Source organism: Borostomias antarcticus (assembly GCF_949987555.1).
Source record: "Borostomias antarcticus genome assembly, chromosome: 21".
Lineage (NCBI taxonomy): Eukaryota > Metazoa > Chordata > Actinopteri > Stomiiformes > Stomiidae > Borostomias > Borostomias antarcticus.
This window is the reverse complement of record NC_140254.1, coordinates 16803265-16828484: the sequence shown is the minus strand read 5'-3', so window position 1 is coordinate 16828484 and position 25220 is coordinate 16803265. Positions and strand designations below refer to the sequence as shown.

The 25220-nt window shown below is 47.7% G+C and overlaps 1 protein-coding gene across 10 annotated transcripts; it reads left to right on the top strand.

The window, feature by feature from the left end:
- Positions 1-265: 265 nt before the first annotated feature.
- Positions 266-24005, top strand: ubap2l (ubiquitin associated protein 2-like). 10 transcript variants are annotated; one of them, XM_084455608.1, is made up of 30 exons: positions 266-387; positions 1930-2067; positions 2282-2359; positions 3182-3292; positions 3432-3606; positions 3715-3810; positions 4025-4070; positions 5671-5715; positions 6556-6662; positions 7049-7111; positions 7231-7277; positions 7626-7711; positions 7948-8128; positions 8440-8641; positions 8890-9218; positions 10709-10881; positions 11145-11265; positions 11480-11519; positions 11762-11954; positions 12109-12175; positions 12313-12604; positions 12710-12798; positions 12912-12965; positions 13079-13160; positions 15626-15843; positions 16349-16454; positions 19042-19167; positions 21811-21878; positions 22002-22199; positions 22345-24005. In XM_084455608.1, exons 2-30 carry the CDS (start codon positions 1972-1974, stop codon positions 22438-22440), a joined length of 3585 nt encoding a protein of 1194 aa, XP_084311734.1. In that variant the 5' UTR covers positions 266-387; positions 1930-1971; the 3' UTR covers positions 22441-24005. The 10 variants fall into 10 exon arrangements, with proteins under 10 accessions (XP_084311734.1, XP_084311733.1, XP_084311731.1 ...); XM_084455607.1 differs by having other exon boundaries at positions 11756-11954; positions 22005-22199; XM_084455605.1 differs by having other exon boundaries at positions 11756-11954.
- Positions 24006-25220: the final 1215 nt, after the last annotated feature.

Genomic DNA, 25220 nt, shown 5'->3' with positions numbered 1-25220 from the left:
ACGTGCATCTCCCTTGCTGTGAGATACGTTGCAGTGCATTTTGACAAACCCAAGCCAGAAGGTTCTCAAGGTTATATGTACTATAAACATGAATTTAGCTACATATTGTCCAGCGATTAGTGGTGGGCGACCACATGTTTGTTACCAGTCTGGTTTCCTTGGAGCGTCCTGTCAAGCGACCACGTGACGCAGCTCTCTGAAAAGGAACAGGTAAATTCCGAGTCTCTCGCTTATTGTCTGCGCGAGTCGGTTCGGTACATTACCCCAGCTAGGTGTAGAAACTTAGGCTTTAGGGGATTTATTTCGTCGAAATCCGGCAAGGAGGTCGACAGAGAGACCACTAGGTCGGTTGTATAGCAGAATATACGACATTCGCCCTGGTTTCTGGTCAGTATATCGCCTGTTATTTATTTTCATGATGTGGGCCTACAGGCCTACTTCGGGCCTCGGGTTCTTGTGTTACGCGAGAGCCCAATCGATGGCGTCTGCGGAGGAAAGTAGTGCACGTTGGTGGGTGGGTGATGCAGACGGAAATTCGGATTGCATGTGATCCTACCGCTGGTATGGGTTGATAATGCTCTTTATCTGATATCTGTACAGCACGGTGCTGTATAAACGGAGCATTTCGACTAGTTAACTTAAGGCTAATATCTCGGCTAGCTAGCTACTTCTGGCCCGGTAGACGGAGCTAGCCTCCGAGCTAAGTTAGCTGCAAGTCACAGGCAGCTCGCCATGAGGCGAGGTTGTGAGCCACGGAAGCTCGTCGAGGGGTCGATGAGCTTGGACATCAGTACTCAGTCAGATGTTCATATCAGAGCGAATTGACCAGTAACACAGCGTGATTTGCTAGCCAACAATATTGGACATTTCTGGAATGGCGTTAGATCGTGTCTTTAGACAATAACAGATAGCTAGCTCTTTAATGTTAGCTCGCATTAGCTCGCTAACGTATGCTAATTTGATGGATAGCTAGGCAGGCAGGCTTTAACTTCACATGTTATCCATCTTGTGACAAGATAACGGGAGTATGCAGTCGATATGACGATCAATTCTTGACAGCCTCAAGTACACTAGCAGTGAATTAATCGTAACGTTAGCTGATATAGTCTTAATTTCCATAGACTTTGAATTTCCATCATTTCCATAATGCACATTTACATGCAATTAATCTTTGTAATTTAGAGTAAATCCTATGGTCAAAAACTGTACAGGAACCTCTGTATAATATCTGTTTATGGTTTTAAGTTAAATAGCTAACGTTTAGCTAGCTAGATGCATGTGACTGAAGCTTTGTCCAGCTCAAAATGTCAGCCACTGCAATAAATGGTGGACACATCCGGCAGCATTTTGACTTTATAATAGAGGAGGTTGCAAAGAAGTCCAAAATACGTTAGTGAAGTTCCCAAAGGTAACCTCACTTCCCGGGTTAAACCCCGCGTGGAACTGGATAGGACCTGTCCAAACGGCGCGTGGAGCGTGCCACTCCTGTGACACCTGGATGCACCAATTCATTATTCACATTTTGTCATTAGCATATTCACACGACAACAAGGAAGTGGATTCATCGGAGGCTGCGTTCTTTAATTTTACTGCACACGCGATACCAGAACGGAGAAGTTCTACAGTAGCTAGCTACAACATTTCACATTCATCACATAACATTCACTTTCTTCAGCCCAAGAGAAAGTCACATGAGGAGCGTGAACATTGATGCAGCAGGTGCAGGATTGAGGAAGGGAGTGATTTGTGTTGGTTGTTTTTTGTTTTTGTGTGTCTGGATAAAACAGACATTGAGATGAACCAGTGACTGCAGCGGGACTCCTCCAGAGGGTCATATATAGGCCACCAGTAGCCAAGTACACATTTATTGATGCTAATTCATAGTAGTTAAGTCACCCCCCCTCTTTCTCTCTGTGTCTTCTCTCACAGGTGTTATTCCTTTGTAAATACTGTTATTTGTATATACTGTAAATGATGACGTCGGTGGGCGGAAACCGATCCCGGGGCAGCTGGGAGCAGACACAGGGCCAGACACAGAGCCAGACACAGCACAAGCAGAGGCCTCAGGTGAAACCCCCCCCCCCCCCGCCCCATCCACATGTGGAATACTACGTTTAGTTACATTTGACAAAACGACAGCATTAACGTTAACTGACCGAATGACAACACGTGGCACAATGAGGGCACTGTGCTCAGAAAGAAGTATTGTCATCGACTTCACTTGAATAGACTTGAATAGATGTGTTCTCAGAAGCTGATGAGTTACGTTTTTTCCTCAAAGGCCACCGCTGAGCAGATCCGACTCGCGCAGATGATTTCGGACCACAATGATGCCGACTTTGAAGAGAAGGTCAAGCAGGTGAGAATGGTTACTTTTGCCGCCATATTGCTAATGTCTACTCAATTAACTCGGATCACCTGTCCTATTCAGTTGGGTGTGCACTCAGAAGGATATGCACTCTCTGCAGTCTAGTGTATAAGGAACAGGGTTCACATGGTCATGGAAATCCTGGAAAAGTCATGAAATTTGAAATTTAATTTTCCAGGCCTGGAAATGTTCTGAAAAATGTTAAAATATCTAAAACGTCATGGAAATCTGAAATGGGTTTGCGTGGTTTTAGCCATTATTTTGTTTTTAGCTCATCACATTCATTTATTTGACATTGTTCAAGTTGTAGTCCTCCACATTTATGCTCTCAATTCCACAAACATCTCAAATGTCCATATTTATAGTGATTGTAAGGCTACCTTTCCCATTAAAATGCAATTTACATAGTTAGTGATTGTAGTTATAGTGATTGTAAGGCTACTTTTCCCATTAAAATGCATTGCAATTTTATAATTATGTACATTTGAAATGATTATGGAATTGAGAGCATACATGTGGAAGACTACAACTTGGAATAATGGAAATTTGCTGTTTGAATTTATGGATGTTGTGTGTTCCTCTTTCTGGTTGTGTACCACTGCACTGATGTTTCTCATTTATGTAATTGTACCCCACACCACAATTGTGGTCTCGAGTGAAATAAATCTGTAATCTGAAAAATCATGGATATGTTTAGTAATTTGATTCTTTAGCGAGTGGGAACCCTGAAGGAAGTAGCAGGGCCTTGGATGTTGATTTAGGACCAGGTATAATCGGCCATCCTCACCATGTACTCACTTCACACCCGTGCAGCTGATTGACATAACAGGCAAGGACCAGGACGAGTCCATGATCGCGCTGCATGACAGCAACGGGGATGTCAACAGAGCCATCAACGTGCTGCTGGAGGGCAGCCCAGATACTGTGAGTATGGCTTTTGTGTAGGTGGCTTAGTGGAGCAGGCCGAAGGCTCGGCGTAAACAAGGTTACTATCCAGGGGTCGTGCTAGTTCACTACCAGAACAACACTGAACTCTGTGCCCCTCTACACCTCTGATCCCCAGGACTCTTGGGAGATGGTGGGGAAGAAGAAAGGGGTGTCGGGCCAGAAGGAGTCTGGCCAGGCAGAGGCCGGGGAGGAGGGCAAGGAGAACAGGGAGAGAGGAGGAGAAAGGGACGTGGCACGTCGTCGAGGTGGGGCCCCGCGCAGGGGCCGGGGGGCCAGTCGGGGACGAGAGTGTGAGTAAAATGTCAGAACGTAGAACAGCACGTGTACACACACACACACACACACACACTCCTTTGATATCGCAATGAACACATGAATATCTTCGCCCTTTCTCTCAGTCCGCGGCCAGGAGAACGGACTGGATGGAAGCAAGGCTGCTGGGATAGCAGGCCGGGGCACAGAGAGAGGCCGCAGGGGCAGAGGCAGAGGAAGAGGTCAGTCACCATCTGTGTCGTGTACAAAACCTCCAAACTCTACCCTGTCGGAACACACCCAAATACCGGGCTGCTCACCATGCCCCTCGCCCATCGTCAACGCGCGCTCTAGATCATATGCCTGAAATGCTTACGAGAGGAGAATCGTGTCGCGGGACTTGTGCTTTAGCGGTGGTGTGAGGCTGTGTCTTCTGCTCTTCTCTCTCTCCCCCAGGGGGCGCTGGAAGGCGAGGGGGCAGGTTCTCGGCACAGGGCATGGGGTAAGTGAACACCTGCGCCACTCCGACCACACCAGAGGGCCTTATGTTCCCTCTTACCTGTTGCCACGGTGACCAGAGAGCAGGACCCCCACCCCCCTCTGCAGCCCATTGTGTAGTCTTAATCCAAAGGAGGCGTGTTGTACATCAGCCAATCAAATGAAAGGACGTGGGTCGAGACCTTATGTAATTCAACCCTCAGAGTGCAGCGTATGTCCCAAAAACACTGCTCCTCTGCATTTTTGTAAAAAATATTGATAGACCCACTTTATTATACATGTATTCTGTATCAGTGGGTGGGCATTCAGATGGGCTCCTTTATCTGCTTTCTGCCTCTGGCATATGGTGTGTTTCTGTGTGCTTTGGGTGTAATGCAGAACCAGTTTGTATTTGTGTGTGCGCGTGCAGTTGTTTGCCGTCCGTATGTAGTGTCTCTTACCCAAACCTGGTCATTGAGTGTCCTCAGATGTCATCACAAAGGATGTGGTTTTTACATTAAATAGCTTTGACAAAATTCCGATTGGCAAGTAGTCATTGAAAATCTGCTGTGCTAAATGATATCCAATGTTGACCCAATGTCTACTCTTGGGGATAAACATAATATCCGTGTCCTGCCCATTGAGGCAGGTCCTGTACATGATGCTTGGTGATGATAATGGCCAGGGTGTGGGCTGTGGCCGGGGTGGAGCTGAAGGGGCACAAGGATGAACTTGAGAGGGGGGACGCAGGTTGAGAAGCTTCCTCAGGGACAAACCGGCACGTCACTTTCACCTCTCTGAAACCCCCCTGTTGAATTATTTGTCCAAAGCACCTGGTGTGTGTGCGTGTGTGTGCGTGCGCGCGCACACTGAGGCTTTGACAGATCATGTAAAAGATGAATCGCTGTTAGGATGTGAAAGATGAAACTTGTGTTAATGGCTTCAGCTGCATCATCCTTTCACTTTAACAAGCTGATGCAAGATCTGAATGTTATCCCAAGGTTTTATAAGCATACAAGGTGCAAGTGGAGAGGGTCAGTGTGTTTGCTGTGGTAGAACTTGTGTGTGTTTGTGTGTGTGTGCGCGTGTACGTGTATGCTGGCGAGTTTGGCTTGGTCTGGACAGCGACTAACCTTTAAGTGTGAGTACATAGGGCTTGCATATATGAGCAGACAGTGTCCGTGTGTGTGTCTGAGATGTTTCACTTTGCGGGTGTGTTGCTTCTGCTGCTGCTGCTGCTCCTGCTCCTGTGGCCTTGAGAGATACAGTAGAGAGAGAGAGTGTGTGTGTACCTATTCCTTGCTGTACTTCCCCTCTCACGATAAGACACAGTTGCATTCATGGAGCCCAGTTCAGTCGTATGAGTGTTTGTCGTGCAGCTTTTAGAAAACCCTGACACCTGTAGAAAGTGCCACTGCTTTTACAATGCAGTGTTGTTGACAGATACTGTTTGTGCTTTAGAAGTGTGTGAGCATTGCAGTGACATATAATATCCATGCATGTCATTTTCCCCCTACAATCTGTGTGTTTATTAGCAGACTGTCTCTCTCTCACACACACACACTGCATCCCCCACTGTCCCTGTTGTGCTGCTTGTAATCGTTGCTGTTGTTTTTCCTCTAAAGCCAGATTGATAAGGGGCCCAGATATGATTTTTCAGGAGACGAGAGGTGAGTGCACCGCCACTGGTGTGTCAGTGTGTCAATCTTGCTATCTGTGGGGGGCGGGACATCTACCAATGCCACCAGAGAGAGAGAGAGAGAGAGAGAGAGAGCGAGGGATGAGAGGACGAAGTTAAGACGGGCGGTAACAGGTTTTCGGGGCGAGCTAAACAGAAGCACACGCCGGTAGCCTGAGATGGGAGTGAATCAGGGCTTTGTCCTTTGAACTTGGGGTATACCTGTTCACACAAGCCCCTAACAGTCGAGTGTGGGGAGATAGGAATCCTAGAAATTCCAGGCCAATCTTGGAGACTGCTGATCTTGGGCGTATATCGCCAGCGAGCGTAACCTACCGAGCGTAGCGCTGTGAGCAGGGCTGAGAGAGACTGAGGAGTTATTTAAAGGGCGTGTGTTTGTGCTCTTTAATTCTCTGTGAAAGACGTGCCTCGATGCGTCCGCCTTGTGTGCGACTGTGTCTCTGCCGCACGCGCCGTGCCAGAAAAAAGAGTTGAGGAGACGATGACAGGAGGCACTTCCCGGATAATTCCTCAGTCCTTGTTGTCCTTCTGATCCATTAATTTATTCCATTCCTTCCAAGCTGCCTTTCCTTTCTCTCAGATGAGCAAACAGCATCTGCTGCATCACCTTATCTCTGTCGCCCCCCCTCCTCTCTCTCTCTCTCTCTCTCTCTCTCTCTCTCTCTCTCTCCTCTCTCTCTCCCTCCCCCTCCCCCCCTTCCTATCTTTCTGCTGACTTCCTCCCACAGTTGAGCCTCTACCCTGGTGAGATGCTCCAGTTGCTAGGCGGAGGCCCACGGAGTTAAACTCTGCCCCCTGTCTTTTCTTCCAGAACGTTCAACCCCGCGGACTACGCCGAGCCTGCCCAGACAGAGGAGAGTTATGGAGGGGGAAGCACCTGGAACAACACAGGCAACCTGGAGCCAGAGGAAGGAGCCAGTGAGTCTCTTTAAGAACCTTGGCCCAGTCGCTGCCCCGTTAGAAAGGAAACCTCCTGTGCACTTTACCATTGATCTGAAAGAACCGAGTAAGAGGAAGAAAGTTCCCTGACGCCCTCGAAAAGCGGATCCTTTAGCTCCAAGGGGAGTTCCTCATTTTAACTTGGTGTCTTTTACACCAGTCTGATTTGCATTTAGCACCTATCTATGGGTATTCTCAAGGCACAAGTAAATGAAGGCTAGGTCTCGTCCGATCAGCTCACCATAACAGCCCACCGTGTCCAGCTCTTCCACTGATCTAGTCCCTCCCTCTATCCTTCTGCTCTCTCCTCTCTGGTCTCTCCTACCTCCTCCCCCCCCCCCCCCCCCTTTCTCTGCCCTCTCCAGGGCTGGAGTACTCTTCACCGGGAGAGGGATCAAATTACCAACCCAAGTTCGACTCGGCTCCTGGTAAGAGTGAATGTCTGTCCCCCCGTTTGGTTCTGCACACACAGCCCTCATTCTCTTTGAAGCTCAGCTGCTCTGGTACTTTAATGGTATTGAGCTGTTTGTCTCCTGCACTCTTCTAGGTGCCTGGAGGACTGAGGAGTGGGCCACCGAGGACTGGAGTGAGGACGTGAGTGTGACCCCGGACACATAATAGAAGGGTTGATTCTTTTATTTAACTTGGATACAACCTCGTTATTTGCTTAACCGTATCTCAGAATGGATACCTTGGAATAGGGCAGCAGCACACCATTCCAAACGTGCCCAACCTTTCAGACACGTTCATAAAACATCAAAGTCACAGCTAATGAAATTGGCAAGCTTCTCGAACAGGCAGGGTTTGCTGCTCCTATAGTAAATGCATTTAGGCCTGGAAGGTGATCTTTCAAAGCTGATTTTACTGATCTGAATCTGTTAGTGTGTTTGAGAGACAAAGAACAATCTTCCCCTTCTTGTCTCACCCTTTCTATCTTTGCAGCTAACAGAGACCAAGATATTCACAGCGTCCAGTGTAGCATCCATGCCCCTCCCCCAGGAGAATGTCACCATCACTGCAGGACAGAGGTGGGTTGGACACTCCGTGAATACACACACCCACTGTAACCAGAACACTCTCCATACACCATAAGACATGCTCGTCATCTCTGCAACACCCTCTTGATGTTTTTGACTCGATACTGCCTCACCACACGGAGTCACCATTTCAATGAGTGTCAAGTTTCAACCGTAAGCGCGAAGATGAGTTAGAGCAGCGGCCTGTATCCCAATCTCTGATCTCTGCTCAACTCTGCCCCCCGCAGGATTGACCTGGCGGTGCTGCTGGGGAAGACCCCCCCCTCCTCCTCCTCGGAGACGGAGGGCGCCCCCATGGAGGCGGTCCAGCCGCCCTCCCTCTCCCAGTCCCTGGTCTTCAGCAACTCGAAGCAGGGGGGGCCGCTGTCCCAGTCACCCTCCAGCACCCCCTATACCCAGCACAGCATGGTAAGCAGTGAACACCGCTCAACGCTCGGCTCTAGAGATGCTCTTGTCTGCAGGCTGAGCCTCACTCAAGGCCGTTCGGCACAGCTCAGCATCCCCAAACTTCAACTCACGTGTGGAAAACTCAAAACTGGCCCGAAACCGTCTAGTCTGGTGCTTACTCGTACCGTGGCCCCTACCTCCACTCCGGAAATTTACTTTTGTGCTCTAGAAACCACCGTCCTAGATGAACCAGCGGAACTGGTTGGTCTAGTAGGTTGGTTCCGGAACCTGCCGGGGTAGCTCACATTCTTCCCTCCTGTGCCCGTCTCCAGGTGAGCATGCTGAGCAAGGGCTTCGGGGAGGTAGGGGACCCTAAGGGAGGAAGCCCAGGGACCACCAGCGGGTCTCAGTTCCTGGAGCAGTTCAAGACGGCCCAGGCCCTGGCCCAGCTGGCTGCCCAGCACTCCCAGACGGGGGCCCCCAGCACGGCCGCCTCCTCCTGGGACACCAGCCCCGCCGCACTGGGGCAGTACGGTAAGACGAACAGTCTGTTGGCCCACTCTGTTGAAATCTCGAGTCACACTCTTGACTGGTACGATCAGGGCAGCAGACCACGGGTCGAGCTCGCCGATGGGGTTGAACGCGACGAGAGTGTCGCATTCAGAATGGAGCACTTCTACACACCTATACCGCTTCAGTGTGATGGTATTTGAGCTGTCGGATGCAGCCCCAGCCTCTCCCCCATCGCCTGATCTCCTGTCCTCTCTTTTCTCACCATCCAGAAATGAAGGCCCAGGCAGAGCCTGCGGTCCACGCCCCCTTCACCAAGCGCCAGCCCTACCAGCCCACCACCTCCGCCTCCTCCATGATAGACGCCTTCCTACAGAACAAAGACTTGGCTCCCCCCACCTCCTCCTCCCTGCCTCCGCAGACCACCTCTCCGCCCCACATGGTGCCCCCCGCTTCCTCCGCCCTCCCCAAGATGGGGTCGGTTCCTCCGCTTGGCCAGCAGGTGTCCCCGGGCTCCTCGGACGCCCAGGGCTCCAGCCCCCTGCCGCTGCAGCAGCACAAGCTCAAACAGCAGAGGAAGCGGACCTCCATCACCTCCAAGGTTAGCTCTCAACAGGGTGTCCGCGGGGCCTTAAGGCAAAAATTGTCTTAAATTCATCACTCAAATGTCTTAGAAAACGAATCGCTGAGCAGAGGACTGCTCCGTTTGTGTTGTATAGAGGTGCTGTTAAAAATGGGTGACTGGACGAGGATGCATCATTTACTTCATGCATGTAAAGGGGGCTTCGTGTCCTTATATCTGCCACTCGAAACAAAACCAACCGATTTTATGGTTCAACAGAAAGCCAGGCCTGCATGCTGGACGCGCCTCTGAGCTTCCTTATCACACACAACATGTCTATTACCATATAAACTAGCTCTTTGTGCATTTATCAGTATTTCATGTGCAATGTGCAACAACAGCGTCACAAGATAAATGGAAAGATATAGTCTTTTTTGGAGGATAAGCCGAGTGAGACAGAGCAGAAGGGAGTGCTGTTAGGTCAGTCGAGCAGGGTTTTTCCTGCCTCAGAATGGGTCTTTGGGGGGTGATGCGCAACACATTTTGGGGGGAAACCTCTGTTTCATGCCAAGTAGCCTACCAGCATAATATAGGCCTATATTCTTTGCTGTCGTTCTGACTTAGCTCACTTTTCACAATCGCGGGAAATCTCCCGACATGACACAAAATGGATATAAAGACAAAATGTTTAAGATGCTGATAACCTGTCTATTAATTCTCGATTACTAGTGGTCGAAATCATGGACAATGCAAGAAAGAGGGATGGGCTGCACTTGAAACAAGCTATCAAACGCATTTAGAGAGGATTTGAATTGCCATTTTTATTCTAAATTTTTTAAGATGCTGATAACCTGTCTATTAATTCTCGATTACTAGTGGTCGAAATCATGGACAATGCAAGAAAGAGGGATGGGCTGCACTTGAAACAAGCTATCAAACGCATTTAGAGAGGATTTGAATTGCCATTTTTATTCTAAATTTTTAGCATTTTGGCACTGGTGATTTTCCTTTGGCTCTGGCTAAAATATCTTTGGGGGGCGCCAACAAATCCTCTATGCAGGAAAAATCCTGCCGAGGCCAGGGAGTGATGAGAACATCCAGATTTACAAAAAAGGGCTCCATGATAATCATCAGTCATTCTTTTATATAAGGCTCACATAGTCTAATTTAAAAGCTTCACAACGTTGAATGGTCAATATACTGTAGCACTCAAACCCCTGCTCTCAATGACCGAATATTCACACACAAATATCAGGCAATGAATGATAGAATTTCCCTAATTTCACCGGCTGTTATTCGTAAATGTGGTCTTAAATTGCATTCCAAGTAGCATAAAGGTCATACAAAGTCTTAAATTGAACTTGCTGAAACCTGCAGATAATGTCTCACCTACTAGAGACGAGGAGCGGCGATGACTGAAGTGTGTTATTTCTGCGCACAGTTGACCGCCTGTAAAATCAAATAAGCGTCTTTCACTGCAGTCGTACTAACCCGCCACACCACTTCTCCTCCTGCACCCCCACACCCAGATCCCGGCGATGGCGGTGGAGATGCCGGGCTCGGCAGACATCTCTGGGCTAAACCTGCAGTTCGGAGCACTGCAGTTCGGCTCGGAACCCGTGCTGCCCGAGTACGACTCGACGCCCGCCACCACCGCGCCCGGCAACCAGGCGCAGAACAGCCTGTACACCAGCCCCAGCAGGTCAGCACCACTCAGCCCCCGCCCTAGTCTAGACTGACCACTAAAACATATCACTGGACATTATCCACTGACAGGTGTAGACTAGGCTCAATCTGAGGGGTGAGAAACTGGCCTTGGTACGTCCGCAGATGCACTAATCATCATTCCATGCGGATGGTGCAGTGAGGAAGGCCTATCCATAAAACTCAGTTGAAGAAACTCACTTTGATGGAATGCAGTGCAAACTGACCCTTACCCCTTCCTGTCTCCCTTCTCCCCTCCAGTGAGTCCACTGCACCCCTCCCCAACCCCAGCCAGATGGACCTGTACGACCAGAGAGCAACCCAGGCTCGGCGATACCCCGCCTCCGTGTCGTCCTCCCCACAGAAGGACATGCAGCCTAAGGTGAGGCTACTACTACACATCCACATAACTGTACAGTCAAGTCGACCAAGGCCGTGAAATATGGACGACCTGCTCCTAGAAAAGCAGGAGACGTCGCTCATTAGTTTCTGACGTGCACTGTCACTTCCCTCTGCTCAATGGATTGTTGCCATAGAAACATCTTCATTGATAACCTGCCTGTTGCTGAAGGTCTCACCCGAACTGTTGTTTACAGAATGGATTCAGCTCTATACAGACGGCGCAATCTGTGGAAGGTGAGTCACTCATTTAGTTGTGGATTTCAGCAGCAATTTACATCTGTTTGGCAGTTAATGAAGATTCTCTAGCTGTCCGTTTGGATTGGAAGTAATCCCAAAATGGATTGGAATGAATCCCTCCACCTCTTATCTTTCTATATTTTCTCTCTCCCTCTCTGTCTTTCTCTCTCTCTCTCTGTCTCTCCTTCTCTCTTTCTCTCGCTCTGTCCCTCTCTGTCTGTCGTTCTCTCCAGCTGCAGCAGGCTCTGCAGTGTCAGTGAAGCCGGCCTCTGATTCAGCCACACAGGTGTCAGTCTCCAGCATGGCCAGCATGACGGACAGCGGCTCAGGTCCCGCCTCCCTGCTGACCACATCCAATCAGACGTCCCACAGTGTTCTGGGGCACAATGAAGACCTGCCCCCGAGTTCCATTCCCCCGCCTCAGCACAGCAAGTAAGATATATATATATACACACACACACACACACGAATACTATAGTCTTACTGTACATGCATGCAGTAAGTGCGGAATGTAAGTGCTTGTGGGATCTTCTTTCTGAATTGAGCATTCCTCAGTGTCAGCTGATAGTATTTCCTCTCTCCACAGTTCTCTACCTACGCAACAGAATAGTCTCGCTCAGCCGTCAGGGCGCACTTCCAACTCCAGTATGCTGGTGAGCTCAGAGTGGGGGCAAGACTGCCTTTCCTATGATGGAGCATTCATTCCACTCTTATCCACTCACCTTGAACAGGAATCTCATTTATCATAATGGCGTCTCGCTTTATCTTTGTGCATTCCTCCGTTCCCCAGCACCAGGGCGTCGACGGCGACTCCAGCCTGCACTCCTCCTTTTCCTCCTCCGTGTCGGCCGCTGCCTCCTCCTCAGTCCCCGCCCCCCTCTCTTCCTCCTCCTCATCTGCGGCCGCGGGGGTGCAGGTGTCCATGGGGGGCCAGGCACCCTCCTCGGTCAGCACGGCGTCCGCCCCGTCCGGCCTGGGGCCCGTCAGCAGCCTGGCCATGGGCCTCGGCGGCGGCGGCGCCTCCATGGGGCCCTCGGCCTCCACCGTGCCCCCCTCCTCACGCAGCTCGGCCGTCTCCTCAGGTAGGGCCCGACCCCACCACAGCCCGGGGAAGACTTCATTCTTAACGGCCTTAACTTAAAATGACGTCTTGTGTGGCCGATTTTTCACCCTGGTTGTCCCCGCAGGGAAAGCACCTCCGAACTTGCCCCCCGGAGTGCCCCCTCTGCTACCCAACCCCTACATCATGGCCCCTGGACTACTGCACGCCTACCCCGTAAGTTCACTCCACAGGCCGTCTGCTCATCATGTTAAGACTATCCCATCTATACCCAGTATTCACCCACCCACCCACCCACTCTCTCTCTCTCTCTCCCCCCCCCCCCCCAGCCTCAGATGTATGGCTATGACGACCTACAGATGCTGCAGACCAGAATACCGCTGGTGAGTCCAAGCGTAAAAGAATTTCCATTTTCTTAATTTCACCACTTGCAAAATGGAACGCCATTGCCAGTTTGTCCCTGGTTGTGAATGATCTTTCCTCTGCCTGTTCTCAGGACTACTACAGCATTCCGTTCGCCACCAACCCCACAGCACTGACTGGCAGAGAGGGCAGCCTGACCAGCAACCCGTACTCTGGTGAGACCCGAAGCCTAAGGCCTGGATTACACTACCGCAGTTGTCCATGGCTGTTTCCCAATGCACAAAACTATTCACAATTACATGTGAAAATTGCATGTAAAGATTTGTTTTGAATGTCTTATCACACTAACACTGTCAAAAACACATATCACACCACTATTAAAGAGCCTATCAAACAGGTGATTTACGAGTTTGAGCTATAGCACTCAAAGGTGTATTTTTCTTGACTAGTAGCATAGTGTAGAATGTTGTGAGTTTAAAATGCAGCCATCCAACCAATGCTAAAAGTCACCAGCAAATAAATTTCCATCCCGTTTGTGTTCCATGTCTGGTGCGCATTCCCTGCTTTTAAAATTATCTTGAATCCAAAAATATAGCCTACTTATTCCAATCTCTAATTGCAGGCTAATTTCAATCTGCGCTGCTGTGATAACAATATTATATTATTAGGCTACTACTGTTCACCTTTATTTATTTAGGTATGTAGTAAGAGATGAATGGTTGTAAACCATGAACTCAGACAGATATATTGGAATTTATTTAAACGGGAAGCTCCCAATCTCATCTACTTTGTGTTGCTGCATTTTTTGTTTTATTCATTCTTGTTTTTAGAGCGCAATCAACTTTTACCAAGAGGACAAAGTCCATCCATTCACCCAACTTCGTCTCGAGTGCAGCGTTCTATAGGCCTATAGGCCTGCCGTTCTCGCTTCACCACGGATCTTCCTAAAGTTCCTCTTTTCCTTTGTTCCAGTAATCCAAACTCCATATCCAATTCCTATTTTGATCATTGACTCACACACAAACAAACCAAACGCTTGTTCAATGATCACATCTGATTTCAGACTATTATTCCTGATTTAAACTGGTGACATAGCGTATTTGAGGGTTTCTCTTGCAAAATCAGACATCTCTGTTTGTAGATAAGATATCCTAAATCATGTTTGCCCTTATCTACTGAGGTTTAAAATGGTAGGGCTATTCATCTCTTGATACAATGACATAGCATTTTCGTAAAAACATTCACACACCCTTATATTTATTCTCAAGCACAAACTTCTGCGTCAGGATTGCTGACATAAAACCGTTCAATACATCTTGTCATATTCAAGTTTCGTCATAATATGGGAGCTATAACATAAGGGAATGGATGAAGGACTTAAAACTAACTTATTATAAGGACTATATATTGGAACATTTGGACTAAATTAGATTATTGAATAGAGAATATTATCAAAAAGAAAAGGCAGGAGAGCTCAGACGTTCACAGGCATGAAGGTGCTATTTGGTCGGGAATACAAACTGAGCTGGGGAGCCTAGTATAGCGGCATAATACAAAAAAGGCTTTTTAACTTTTTGCCAGTTTTCTTTGAACAAGATATTATTATTTGAAGTGTCTACTCTTGTTTGGGTTATGATTTGAAGTGTCTACTTTTTTGGGGAGAACCTGTAAACATTGAATACAGTTTAAGCTCATCCACCATACGGTATATGGTGTTATTCTTATTTCCAAATTGATTTTAACTATAGTATCCAATAAGATACTACATAGCCCAAACTTGTAAATCACCCGTTTGATTTTTATAATGTTAAGTGAACACAGTGTTGAAGTGTAGGCCTATTCCTATAGTTTTTTTCAAAGGTCTCTGGACCTGCCTATTACACTAGAACACAGCTCTGGACCTGCCTATTACCCTAGCACGCAGCTCTGGACCTGCCTATTACCCTAGCACGCAGCTCTGGACCTGCCTATTACACTAGCACACAGCTCTGGACCTGCCTAGTACACTAGAACACAGCTCTGGACCTGCCTAGTACACTAGAACACAGCTCTGGATCTGCCTATTACACTAGAACACAGCTCTGGACCTGCCTATTACTCTAGAACACAGCTCTGGACCTGCCTATTACTCTAGAACACAGCTCTGGATCTGCCTATTACACTAGAACACAGCTCTGGATTTCGAGCACCAAAACGTAGCTTTGGCAGTATTGATCCTCCTCCAGGTGCAAGCTCAGTTTTGGCCGTGGTAGTGTAATTGCTAGGCGCAAACAGGTATTTTGGGGGGAAAACACCAAAAAACGCAGTAGTGTAATCCAGGCCTAACTCTCATGCTCTCCTACTAGGTATGCTTCCCAACTGACTCCTCAAAGGATTCTCTCTCTTGTGTGAAGTCTCTGGAGCATTCTCAGCTTAACAAAGTTCTTCTATCCTCTCTCCAACTTCTCATTCTCATCTTTTGCTGAATTATCGATCTTGTCCTCCCTCCTTTTTGTAATAATTATATTAGATTGGCTTTAAAAAGCGCCGTTCTCAAACTCAAGGACACTGTACAGAACATAATAGATGGGCACTTTTTAAATGCTTTCTCAAACTCAAGGACACTGACTGTACAGAAAATGTTTCTACTCAACTCTCCTTTTTCCTCCTTCTCTCTTCCCTCCCTCCCTCTCTCTTGCAGGCGACTTGTCGAAGTTCGGTCGCGGCGACGCGTCCTCCCCGGCTCCGGCCACCACGCTGGCCCAGACGCAGCAGAACCAGAACCAGACCCACCACACTGCCCAGCAGCCCTTCCTCAACCCCACGCTCCCCCCCGGCTACAGCTACACCAGCCTACCCTACTACACCGGGGTGCCGGGCCTGCCCAACACCTTCCAGTACGGCCCAGCCATGTTCCCGGTGAGAGGAGGACCAGGCCACACACACCCTCTCCAGTCCTGGGGGCAGACTGGCTGCGGGGGGAGTAGTCGTATACGTTGGGTGACTAGTTTAAGGAGATCAAATCATCTTTAGACCGGTATGGTCCTTTAACACAATATACCATTAAAGGAGTAGTAAAGGGAAAATGTTTCTTGTTTTTGAAATCGAGAGTTTAACATGTTTTTGAATGCTTTTCAGATGCCCATCCACATCCATTGTATGACCAAAACGGTGGTAGAGCAATTATCAACTTTCTCGAAAATTCTAGCTTTGTCAACATTTTGATCTGAACCATTGTATATGATCATAAGTAACCTTAAAACAGGGCTAAACATGCATTTTCCCTTTACTACTCCTTTAATGATAGGAATGTACTGTAGGAATCCTAAGCCTACATGTAAAACCTATTTAGATTGGGATTGGGGTTGTCATCTGTGTCTAGGACCTCGCATTCAACTTTCTCTCTCTCTGTGTCTCTCTCTAGGTGGCTCCTACCTCGTCAAAGCAGCACGGTGTCAACGTTGGCGTGAACGCCTCGGCCACGGCCTTCCAGCAGGCCAGTGGCTATGGTTCCCATGGATACAACACTGGTGAGACATGACATTCACGCTCGCCATCAAAGCGGCCTCGGCCCAGGTTCACGGATCGCCGCTGGTCGGTTGTCCGAGACCGTCAAGTGACAACTCCAATTGACCGCCCTCTACTGTCACACTCTTCGAAAAGTATTTGGGGAAAAATAGCTATGATTCCATTTCTCTCCTGTGTCCTTTGCTAGCATGGGTATCACTTTTACTGAGGCACTTCCTGATTGAGTAGTGAGGAAAGGTGGCTCAGCCATGTCCCCGGGTGCTCTTGCTTTGTGCGTGTGTTTGGGGGGGTGGGGAAGTGTCCTGGGGGTCTTCTGTTGCTGTCTACCATTGCCTGCTTCTGCTCACCCAGCAAGTGGAGCTAGCTCTCAACTTAAGCTCGACACTCCTCTCCACCCCATCTCACACAGAGGTCACCCTGAAACCTGTCTCCTTTAGCACCGACCTGAGTGCTGTCATCTCTTATCCATGTCTCTATCATCTTATATATGCCTCTATCATCTCTTATACATGCCTCTATCATCTCTTATCCATGTCGCTATCATCTCTTATACATGCGTTATACATGTCTCTATCATCTCTTATACATGTCTCTATCATCTCTTATACATGTCTCTATCATCTCTTATACATGCCTATCATCTCTTATCCATGTCTCTATCATCTCTTACACATGCCTATCATCTTATACATGTCTCTCATCTCTTATACATGCCTATCATCTCTTATACATGCCTCTATCATCTCTTATACATGTCTCTCATCTCTTATCCACGTCTCTATCATCTCTTATACATGTCTCTATCATCTCTTATACATGTCTCTATCATCTCTTATCCATGTCTCTATCATCTCTTATACATGTCTCATCTCTTATCCACGTCTCATCTCGTATCCCTCTTTTTTTCTCCTTTCTTTTCCTTCCTCCTCCCTCTCTCTCGGGCGGTCCTTTTCTGTTCTTTTTCCGTCCTTCTCAAAGTTGAACACTGGCAAAAATAAACTTTTTATGCAGAAAAAAAATTATTAGCATATAAACGATTTATAGACATGTTTATTTTAAAAATATATATTTATTCCTAGTTGGAGTGAGTGCCTCTCTTCCTGTAGTTGTTTTTTTGGGTAACAGGTAGGACAACCCCACCTCCCCCATGCATAGGTGACCCTGTAATCATTCACCCTGCTGCCCCCCCTCAGCGCTGGCTGGAATCATAGATTAGATGTTTTTATTGTCCACAAGGGAAAATCATTTTGTTTGTTAGTTCACACATTCCACCTGTTCCCACACACACGGTCAGCCGCAAGGAAAATTGGAACAAAAAAATTTCTCTCATAATAAAGTGGGAAGTTTTGTAGGCTACACCTTCATCGTTACTACGTTAACTTTATTGACATTTTCAGTTGCACTCTGTACATAAGGAACAGAGAATTTCAGTCTTGTAGGAAGAGGAGAGAACAGCTGTGAAACTGGTAGTCATTTTTATAGTACAATAAGGTTAGGAATACTGTCAATATGACATTCAGTAGGCTATTCAGTTCTGTTACCGTTGGAAGACTTACTCCGCGCAGCATTTGGATAGCGTTTGCTGGTCTTTCATTTGGATATGTGCTTTTTGGTGTTTGGAGCAGCAGTTCTGTCATCTGTTTTACAAAACGTATTCAGACCTGGGTTGGGTTGAAATACTCTTTATTTTATTACTTACCTGTGCTTGATTGTTCTTGCCAGCACAATTGAAGCTTTCCCCCAAAATGCAAACCCCACCCGTTTGACATTCTAGGCAGATTATTAACAAACACTGAGGTATTGTAGTTGAAAGGATTTCGGATAGTATTTCGACCCAGGTCTGATTCAGGGTACACTTCATTTTGTGTAGACATCATTTGCATTTGTGGCCTAATAGACTCACAAATGATGCATTTATTCACAAACTTTTCCTTCACAGAAGCACTAATTACACTACATTTGTGAAATAAAATCCACATTTATGTTATACTGGATTACTGGTTGGACTGGTTTGTCATTAGCTTGAAAGCTAAATGCTGAAGCCTTAATTTCTTGCAAAATTAAGTTATAACAGACAAGCGCAGTTCACATAGAATAACCTCGAGCAGTCATTTAAAATATCTCTGACTGCCTATTCCTGCACGTAGCCCAAACCTGCCGTAAACTGGGTTGCTGTTTCTGTTGACTACAAGAGACTGATCACCCACTGTGTTGCTCATTGGGACCAACCTTCACCTGAACCTTTCAGATGGCCTGGTATACCAGACGGACCCCCTGTCCCCCGCCCCCCCGTCCGTGTTCGATTTGAACAGTCTATCCTCTCATTCGTTCTCTAAGCTCATCATCCATGCGCCCTTTCATGCGCTAGTGTCTGCTCTCTCCACCTGCAGCTCACAGGGAACGTCTTTATCACTCCAAATCTGCACCACTTGCTGCTTCCTGCCTCCACTGCCCATCTCACCACCTCACCCTCCCCCCCCCCCCCCCTCCCCACCCTCACTTCCCGCCTGGCCCCCCCCTTCCCACCCCCCTACCCCTGCCGGGTGTGTCTAACGCTGTGGGCTGCGGCTGTGTGTCTGACTGTTGCAGGCTATGAGGATATGGGCCAGGCTTCGGGGAGTGGGGATTTCTGTAAAGGCGGATACGGCACTGCCGTGGCCGCTGCTGCTTCTGCGCAAAACAAGCCGGCCAGCTCTGTCACCGGGCCTGGAGTCGGTGAGTGCCGCCGCACGCCAAAAAACCCTCCTCGTCCTCCGTCGCCGCCACCTCCCTCCCTCCTTCCGTTCCTCCTCCTCCCTCCATCCATCATCCCACCACCACCCCCCATCGCTGCTTACCGCACCCGAGGGGAGCTATAGAATCCTGGCAGCATCACGCAGATCGCTGCGGCGGTCCTCTTCTCAGAAGCCCGGCCTCCATTCTCTTAGCGTCTCTGATCTCCTCCAGGGCTACTACTCATCACCGGGCAGCGGTGCATTAAAGGATTATATGTCTTATAGGGTCTCTCTCCGGCTCTTGTGTCGGTCTACGAACGTCACGGTGTCGGAAGTGCCGAGTCGCTGCGCCGGAGCTCTGTCCCGTAGATGATGAGTAACCCTGGGGGCGGTCATTGTGCTCCACTCTCTCTCCGCTGCTTGCTCTCCACCTGTGGTGTCTCTGCTCAAGTGTGTCTCCGACGTGTCTGTCCGCTTGCCTCTGGGTGAAGCTGACCACAGACACCAGAGGTGAAAGAAGGGATGAGGTGGAAGTGCAGTACTGAAACTCCATAATATTGGTTACGATGAAGGTTGCATCCCAGCAAAGCAGCCTGAATTTGTATTCAGTGTTTACCCTGCCGTTGGACAGGCATGGCGGGCCGTCTTGCCGGACAGGTTCGAAGATTTCAGAACATTTCAGCAAAAAATGTCAGTCCAGGCGGAAAAATGTCAGTCCAGGCGTAGCAGGACTGTTAAGAAGTACGTGGTGTTTTTGTTGACGTTGACAATAGCTGTGATTTTGTGCTCGGTTCCTCTTGGTCCGCCCCCAGGGGCCTGCCAGGGTCCCTAATTAACACGTGTTCAATTGACCGCCGTGATTAAAAACACAGCGGGGCGACTTCTCTGCCCAATGCAGGACGATCACAAACCTCAGATTCCATCGGCACTTCCCTTTACATGATTATGGTCAAATCTCACAGAATTAACAAGAAAAAAGTGCATAATATTAACATGAAAAGGACTTCACGATAATTATTGGTAATCATAATTTTTACCGTTTAATGAGATGGAAGATAAACTTTCATAATCCCCAGGGGGAAATTGGCCTTTACAGCAGCAACAAGGTACAGAATAGATCAGAGTAAAGAATAAACACAGAAGAGTAAAAAATATACATACATGGCAAAGTGACAGGTGACATAGGGGGCAGGTGGGAGGGTTGGGGCACAGGCACTGTAATAGAGTCTGATGGCTGTGTGGCACAGAGGAGCGCCTGAACCGCTTTGTTTTGCACCTGGGAGGAATGGGCCTGTGGCTGAAGGTGCTCCCCATCTGCCACAGCTCATAGAGGTGATTGGAGGGGTTGTCCAGGATGGACTTAAGTTTGTCCCTCATCCGCCTCCACCACAGCCTCCAGGCTGTCCAGTTGTTGCCCCACGACAGACCTGGCCTTCCTCACCAGCTTGTTTAGTTTGTTTGCCTCCCCTGACCTAGTGTTGCCTCCCCAGCGAGCCACGGCAAAGGACAGTGTGCTGGCTACCGCAGACTGGTAGAACATCCGCAGCAGCCTGCTACTCGCATCAAAGGACCTGAGCCTCCTAAGGAAGAACAGTCTGCTCTGTCCTCAGTGGTGTCAGTCCAGTCCAGTTTGTTGTTCAAGTGCACTCCCAGGAACTTGTATGAGTCCACCATCTCAACAGAAAAACTGGGTTAGGTTTAATGACAGGGGGTCATTAGGGGTCATTAGGGTCATCTTGGAGGCTACCGCCAGACCAGAAGAGATCGGAGGGGAAACGTTGGTATTGATAACACTCCTTCTTCACCACAGACTCAAACAAAGCGCCTCTTCTCTCAACAACAGCAGGTAAAACTCTGACTGTAGAGTAAATGGTAAATGGACTGCACTTATATAGCGCTTTTCCACCTTAGCGGCACTCAAAGCGCTTTACAATGGCCTCTCATTCACACATTCACACACCAATGGCGGTAGCTGCCATGCAAGGTACTAACCTACTCATTGGGAGCAATTTGGGGTTAGGCGTCATGCTCAAGGACACTTCGACATGTGGACAGTCGAAGTGTAGAGGCTGATATTGAATGTTGACAGACACAGGAGTGCAGTGCAGCCACTTCAACCAAGAGTGATGCTAGGCGTCAATGTACAGTGATGTAGCTGGGGCTCGGGTCTGTAGCGACGTAGGTAGCCTGGGGTCCGACTCTCTCTTCTCTCTATGCCGCACACCAGTTGACCCTGTCCTGCCTCTCCATGGCGACACAGGGGGACAGTATGTGCTAAACAATTAAGGGCAGCCACCACCAGATTAAGTCAGCCCGTCATCACTGTGGCTGATTTACTGATACGCTGCAACATAATTCTCCTTTTCTACCCCTTCTCTATACTTCTGCTCGTCCTCTCTCATGACATCACTAATCCTGTGCTCTCCCTATCCCCGAAGGAGCTTTGTGCCCTTGTAGAACTAATATCGTCACTTTTAGAACTTCCCAAGGACCATCACATGGCTGACTAGGTGGATGGAAGCCACCTAGATCCAGATTACCATGTGGCCCTAGCAGGGGCTTCCCTGAGTGGGTCTGTCTGTCTGGAGATTGGCTGATAGACGTTGTATAGTAAACCAGTCTGCCATCCCTGTGCCCTCTGCAGGAGTCTCGGTGACGTCTAGCAACACAGGGGTACCAGACATTTCAGGGTCCGTTTACACAAAGACACAGGTGAGAGAACCGGATTTGTTATTTTCATTTGCCGACAAAGGCGGTTTACATTGATAACCCACCACCTCACCGGAACGAGGCTTCTCCACCGATAAGGCTGACCTGTATCTATTCCCTCCTCAGCAGTCGTTTGAGAAGCAGGGTTTCCATGCAGGCACACCGACGGCTTCCTTCAGCCTGCCCTCGGCCCTGGGCAGCGGGGGTCCCATCAACCCCCCCGCAGCAGCCGGCTACGCCCCCGCCCCCTTCATGCACATCCTGGCTCCGCACCAGCAACCCCACTCCCAGATCCTGCACCACCACCTGCAGCAGGATGGACAGGTACTGTGTGTGCGTGTGTGTCATCCACATGTGAAAGGATATGGGCAAACCCATCGCATTTTTCCTTCCATCTTTGAGATATGATCGATATCATGGTTCATCCTTTACTGACATCTGTCCTCCCCTCTGCTCTCTCACCTTCCAGAGTGGCACTGGACAGCGCAGCCAGAATGCTTCTATTCAACAGAAGTCCCAGATCAACAAGACTGCGTACAACAGCTACAACTGGGGAACCAACTAGCACCAGTCATCCAGCCCCCTGTGTCCCAAAGCCTGACGATAAAAAGCAGGGGTCATCCTTCCCCTCAAATGGTCTCCATGTAACCTCCCTCTCTCTCCCACAGATCCCCCCGCCCTGCTCTCTCGGCTCAACACACCTGCAGTACCCATACCTGCCACTGGTGGTGCTGTACTGAGAAGGAGCACTGTAAAGGGGCGAAGGGGTAGGTTAGGGGGCAGTCTTAATAGAGAGGTGGGTGGGGCTAAATGGCTATAGTAACAGACCGTTAAAGAGATGAATATTGAGTGTTTGGAATTTGTATCGTGTTCAACTCCTACCCCCTCTCTTTCTCTCTGTTGTATGTAACATAGAGCTGTTTTCTAAACGAAAGAATGTTTTTGGTTGTTCCTTTTTGTTCTTTTCTTTTTTTCCCTTCCTTTTTTACTGATGGGGAGGAAGAAGGATATCTGAAGGTGGGGGACAGGCTGGTTTTCTCTCTCACTCCCACCCCTCCCACCCCTCCCACCATACTTGGTCCCCATGTACAACCCCAACTAATACTCAGTTTCTTTCTTCCCTGTCGAGTTTTTACAACATTTTAGTTTAAACAAATGATTCTTTAAATTGGCAGAGTTGTGAAGTTTATTTTTTACCAAATATATATAAAGATATGTATAAGTGAGCGCACTGGCTTGAAATATGTGCAGAGTGTGTGCTTTTGTGTGTGAGTGCGTGTGCGTACACTAGGAGGCCTTGGGTGTGTACTGGTCGTCTTGTTACTGCCAAACAGGATCAGTGAGGTACATATACCCTTAAAAGTTGAACCATGAGGTTGGCCCATTTCGTTTATATAATATCTGTTCCCATTTAAGAAATGTTTGTCCTGCAGCAGATCTTGACAGTAAACGGCATTACATGAAAGGCCAATACACACCCTGCCAGTTCCCTTTGTGTTCAAGTTGAGTTAGTTCCCCCGCAGCCACCTGCCCCCCAATATATTATAAGGAAACCTGCAGCGTTGAATACTGATGGACAGAATTGTACTATGGGTTTTTGTCAGTGATTTTCTTTTTTGTACTGTGCGTTTTAAAGAAAAGAATTTAAATGGATAAACTTGTCTTGTACATATATATATAAAAACACAAGTACTGTAGTCCTTGTTTGTTCCATGGCTTTCCCTACCCCCTTCTCAAATTCTCACAGACTTGTTAGCATTTTTTGTTTCAAATGTTTTTTATTTTGTAAAAAAAAAAATATAAATATGAAGTAAATAAACAGGAAAAAGACATTTTCATCATTTTGGATGTGAATGTCTTTTTTTAAGAAACTTTATTTTTGTATCTCATGTGGCTTGTAAATAGAGCAGAGTCCTTTTGAAACTGAATTTAGTTTGACTTTGATGCCCTGCCTTGGTCCATGGACTGTCTATTGCAAAGTTTTGCCCTGACCTATGTAAGATATAGAAGATAAACATTAGACTAAAACATTATTTCCATAAAATCCATTAAGAGGGCAATTCTGGAGTAGTACTTGTCAATTATGGTAACCAAGACTTGGCATCAGTGGGCTGAGGTAATGTGAGATGAAGTGTCAGGGGGGGAGGATGGGGCTGTGCTGTCCTGAGGCAGTTGACTGGAGGATCAGCAGTATCAAATAAAACTCAGAACACACCATGATTGTTTCTCTACACATCTGCATGTGGCATTTTTGTCCCTTTTTAGCCATCAGTATGTTAATCTCTGAAGTTTAATGGTAACATGGCAAGACAAAGAGCTCCATAGACACTTCGCAGTAGGTTGTGCCATGATAAGTATTCCCATGGATGTGATATCCATTTTAGCCACTTCAACTTGTAAATTCAGAGCATGTTTCCATATTTGGCATGCATTATCCAGTGATTCTGTTTTGCATGATATACTTTAATCCATGATATTTGAAGAGGAACAAACACTCACACCAGTGCTGCTGGTCCTCTTGTAGAAGTGAATGCACTTCAGAATCGGGAATTGAGAAGAGAATATGGTGGGTATTTGTTCTTCCCCTCGGTTTAGGACTACCATTATGACATTTTATATATTTTAGACATTAGAGCCAAGTGTATCTTCTGCATCCCTCAGAAAAGGTCTCGGGTACAGTGAACCCAAGACACCCACAAGATGGCTAACAGGTAGGAGGCCAGGTCATTTTGGTGTGCGTCTTATCTGTATTACGGATATATTTGATATTTGTTGCGACTGTGCGTCATTGTCTGAAAGTTCCAGCAGTTTCGGGGTGATAATTCATACATTTTGGAATATACATGTTGGTATGGTATGGTGAAATTAAAATTGGAACAATGAATTTTGGTGGTCCCTCAAGCTCAAAATAAGCATCAAGAATGTTTTACATGTTGTTCAGTGACATCGACAAGTACTTTCTAATCCAAGTGCACCACTTTAATGACGTGAAATAATGCAAAAGTGAGAAACAAAATCTGAAGTCAACTTCACCGGCAGTCATGTTCTGCTTGGCTGTCGGGTCGGGAGAAGGGCGGGTCGGAGCTATTGGAGTAGCCTCGTGAGACCACCTTGTTCTCGCGAGTTTACAATCTGTTTATGGTCTCTTAGCCATGTCTCTTTGCAACCATGCATTCAGTTTCTTTTGCGTTTTTCAATAATTGGGGTGAAATTCAGAAGGGATCTTGTGTTATCATCTTTGGTGATAAGAGCACCTAGATAAGTTACCTGCTCTTTCACCGGGACATTTCCAATTGATTGAACTGAACACTACTTTAAGGTCAATAGTTCACATTTATTTAAATT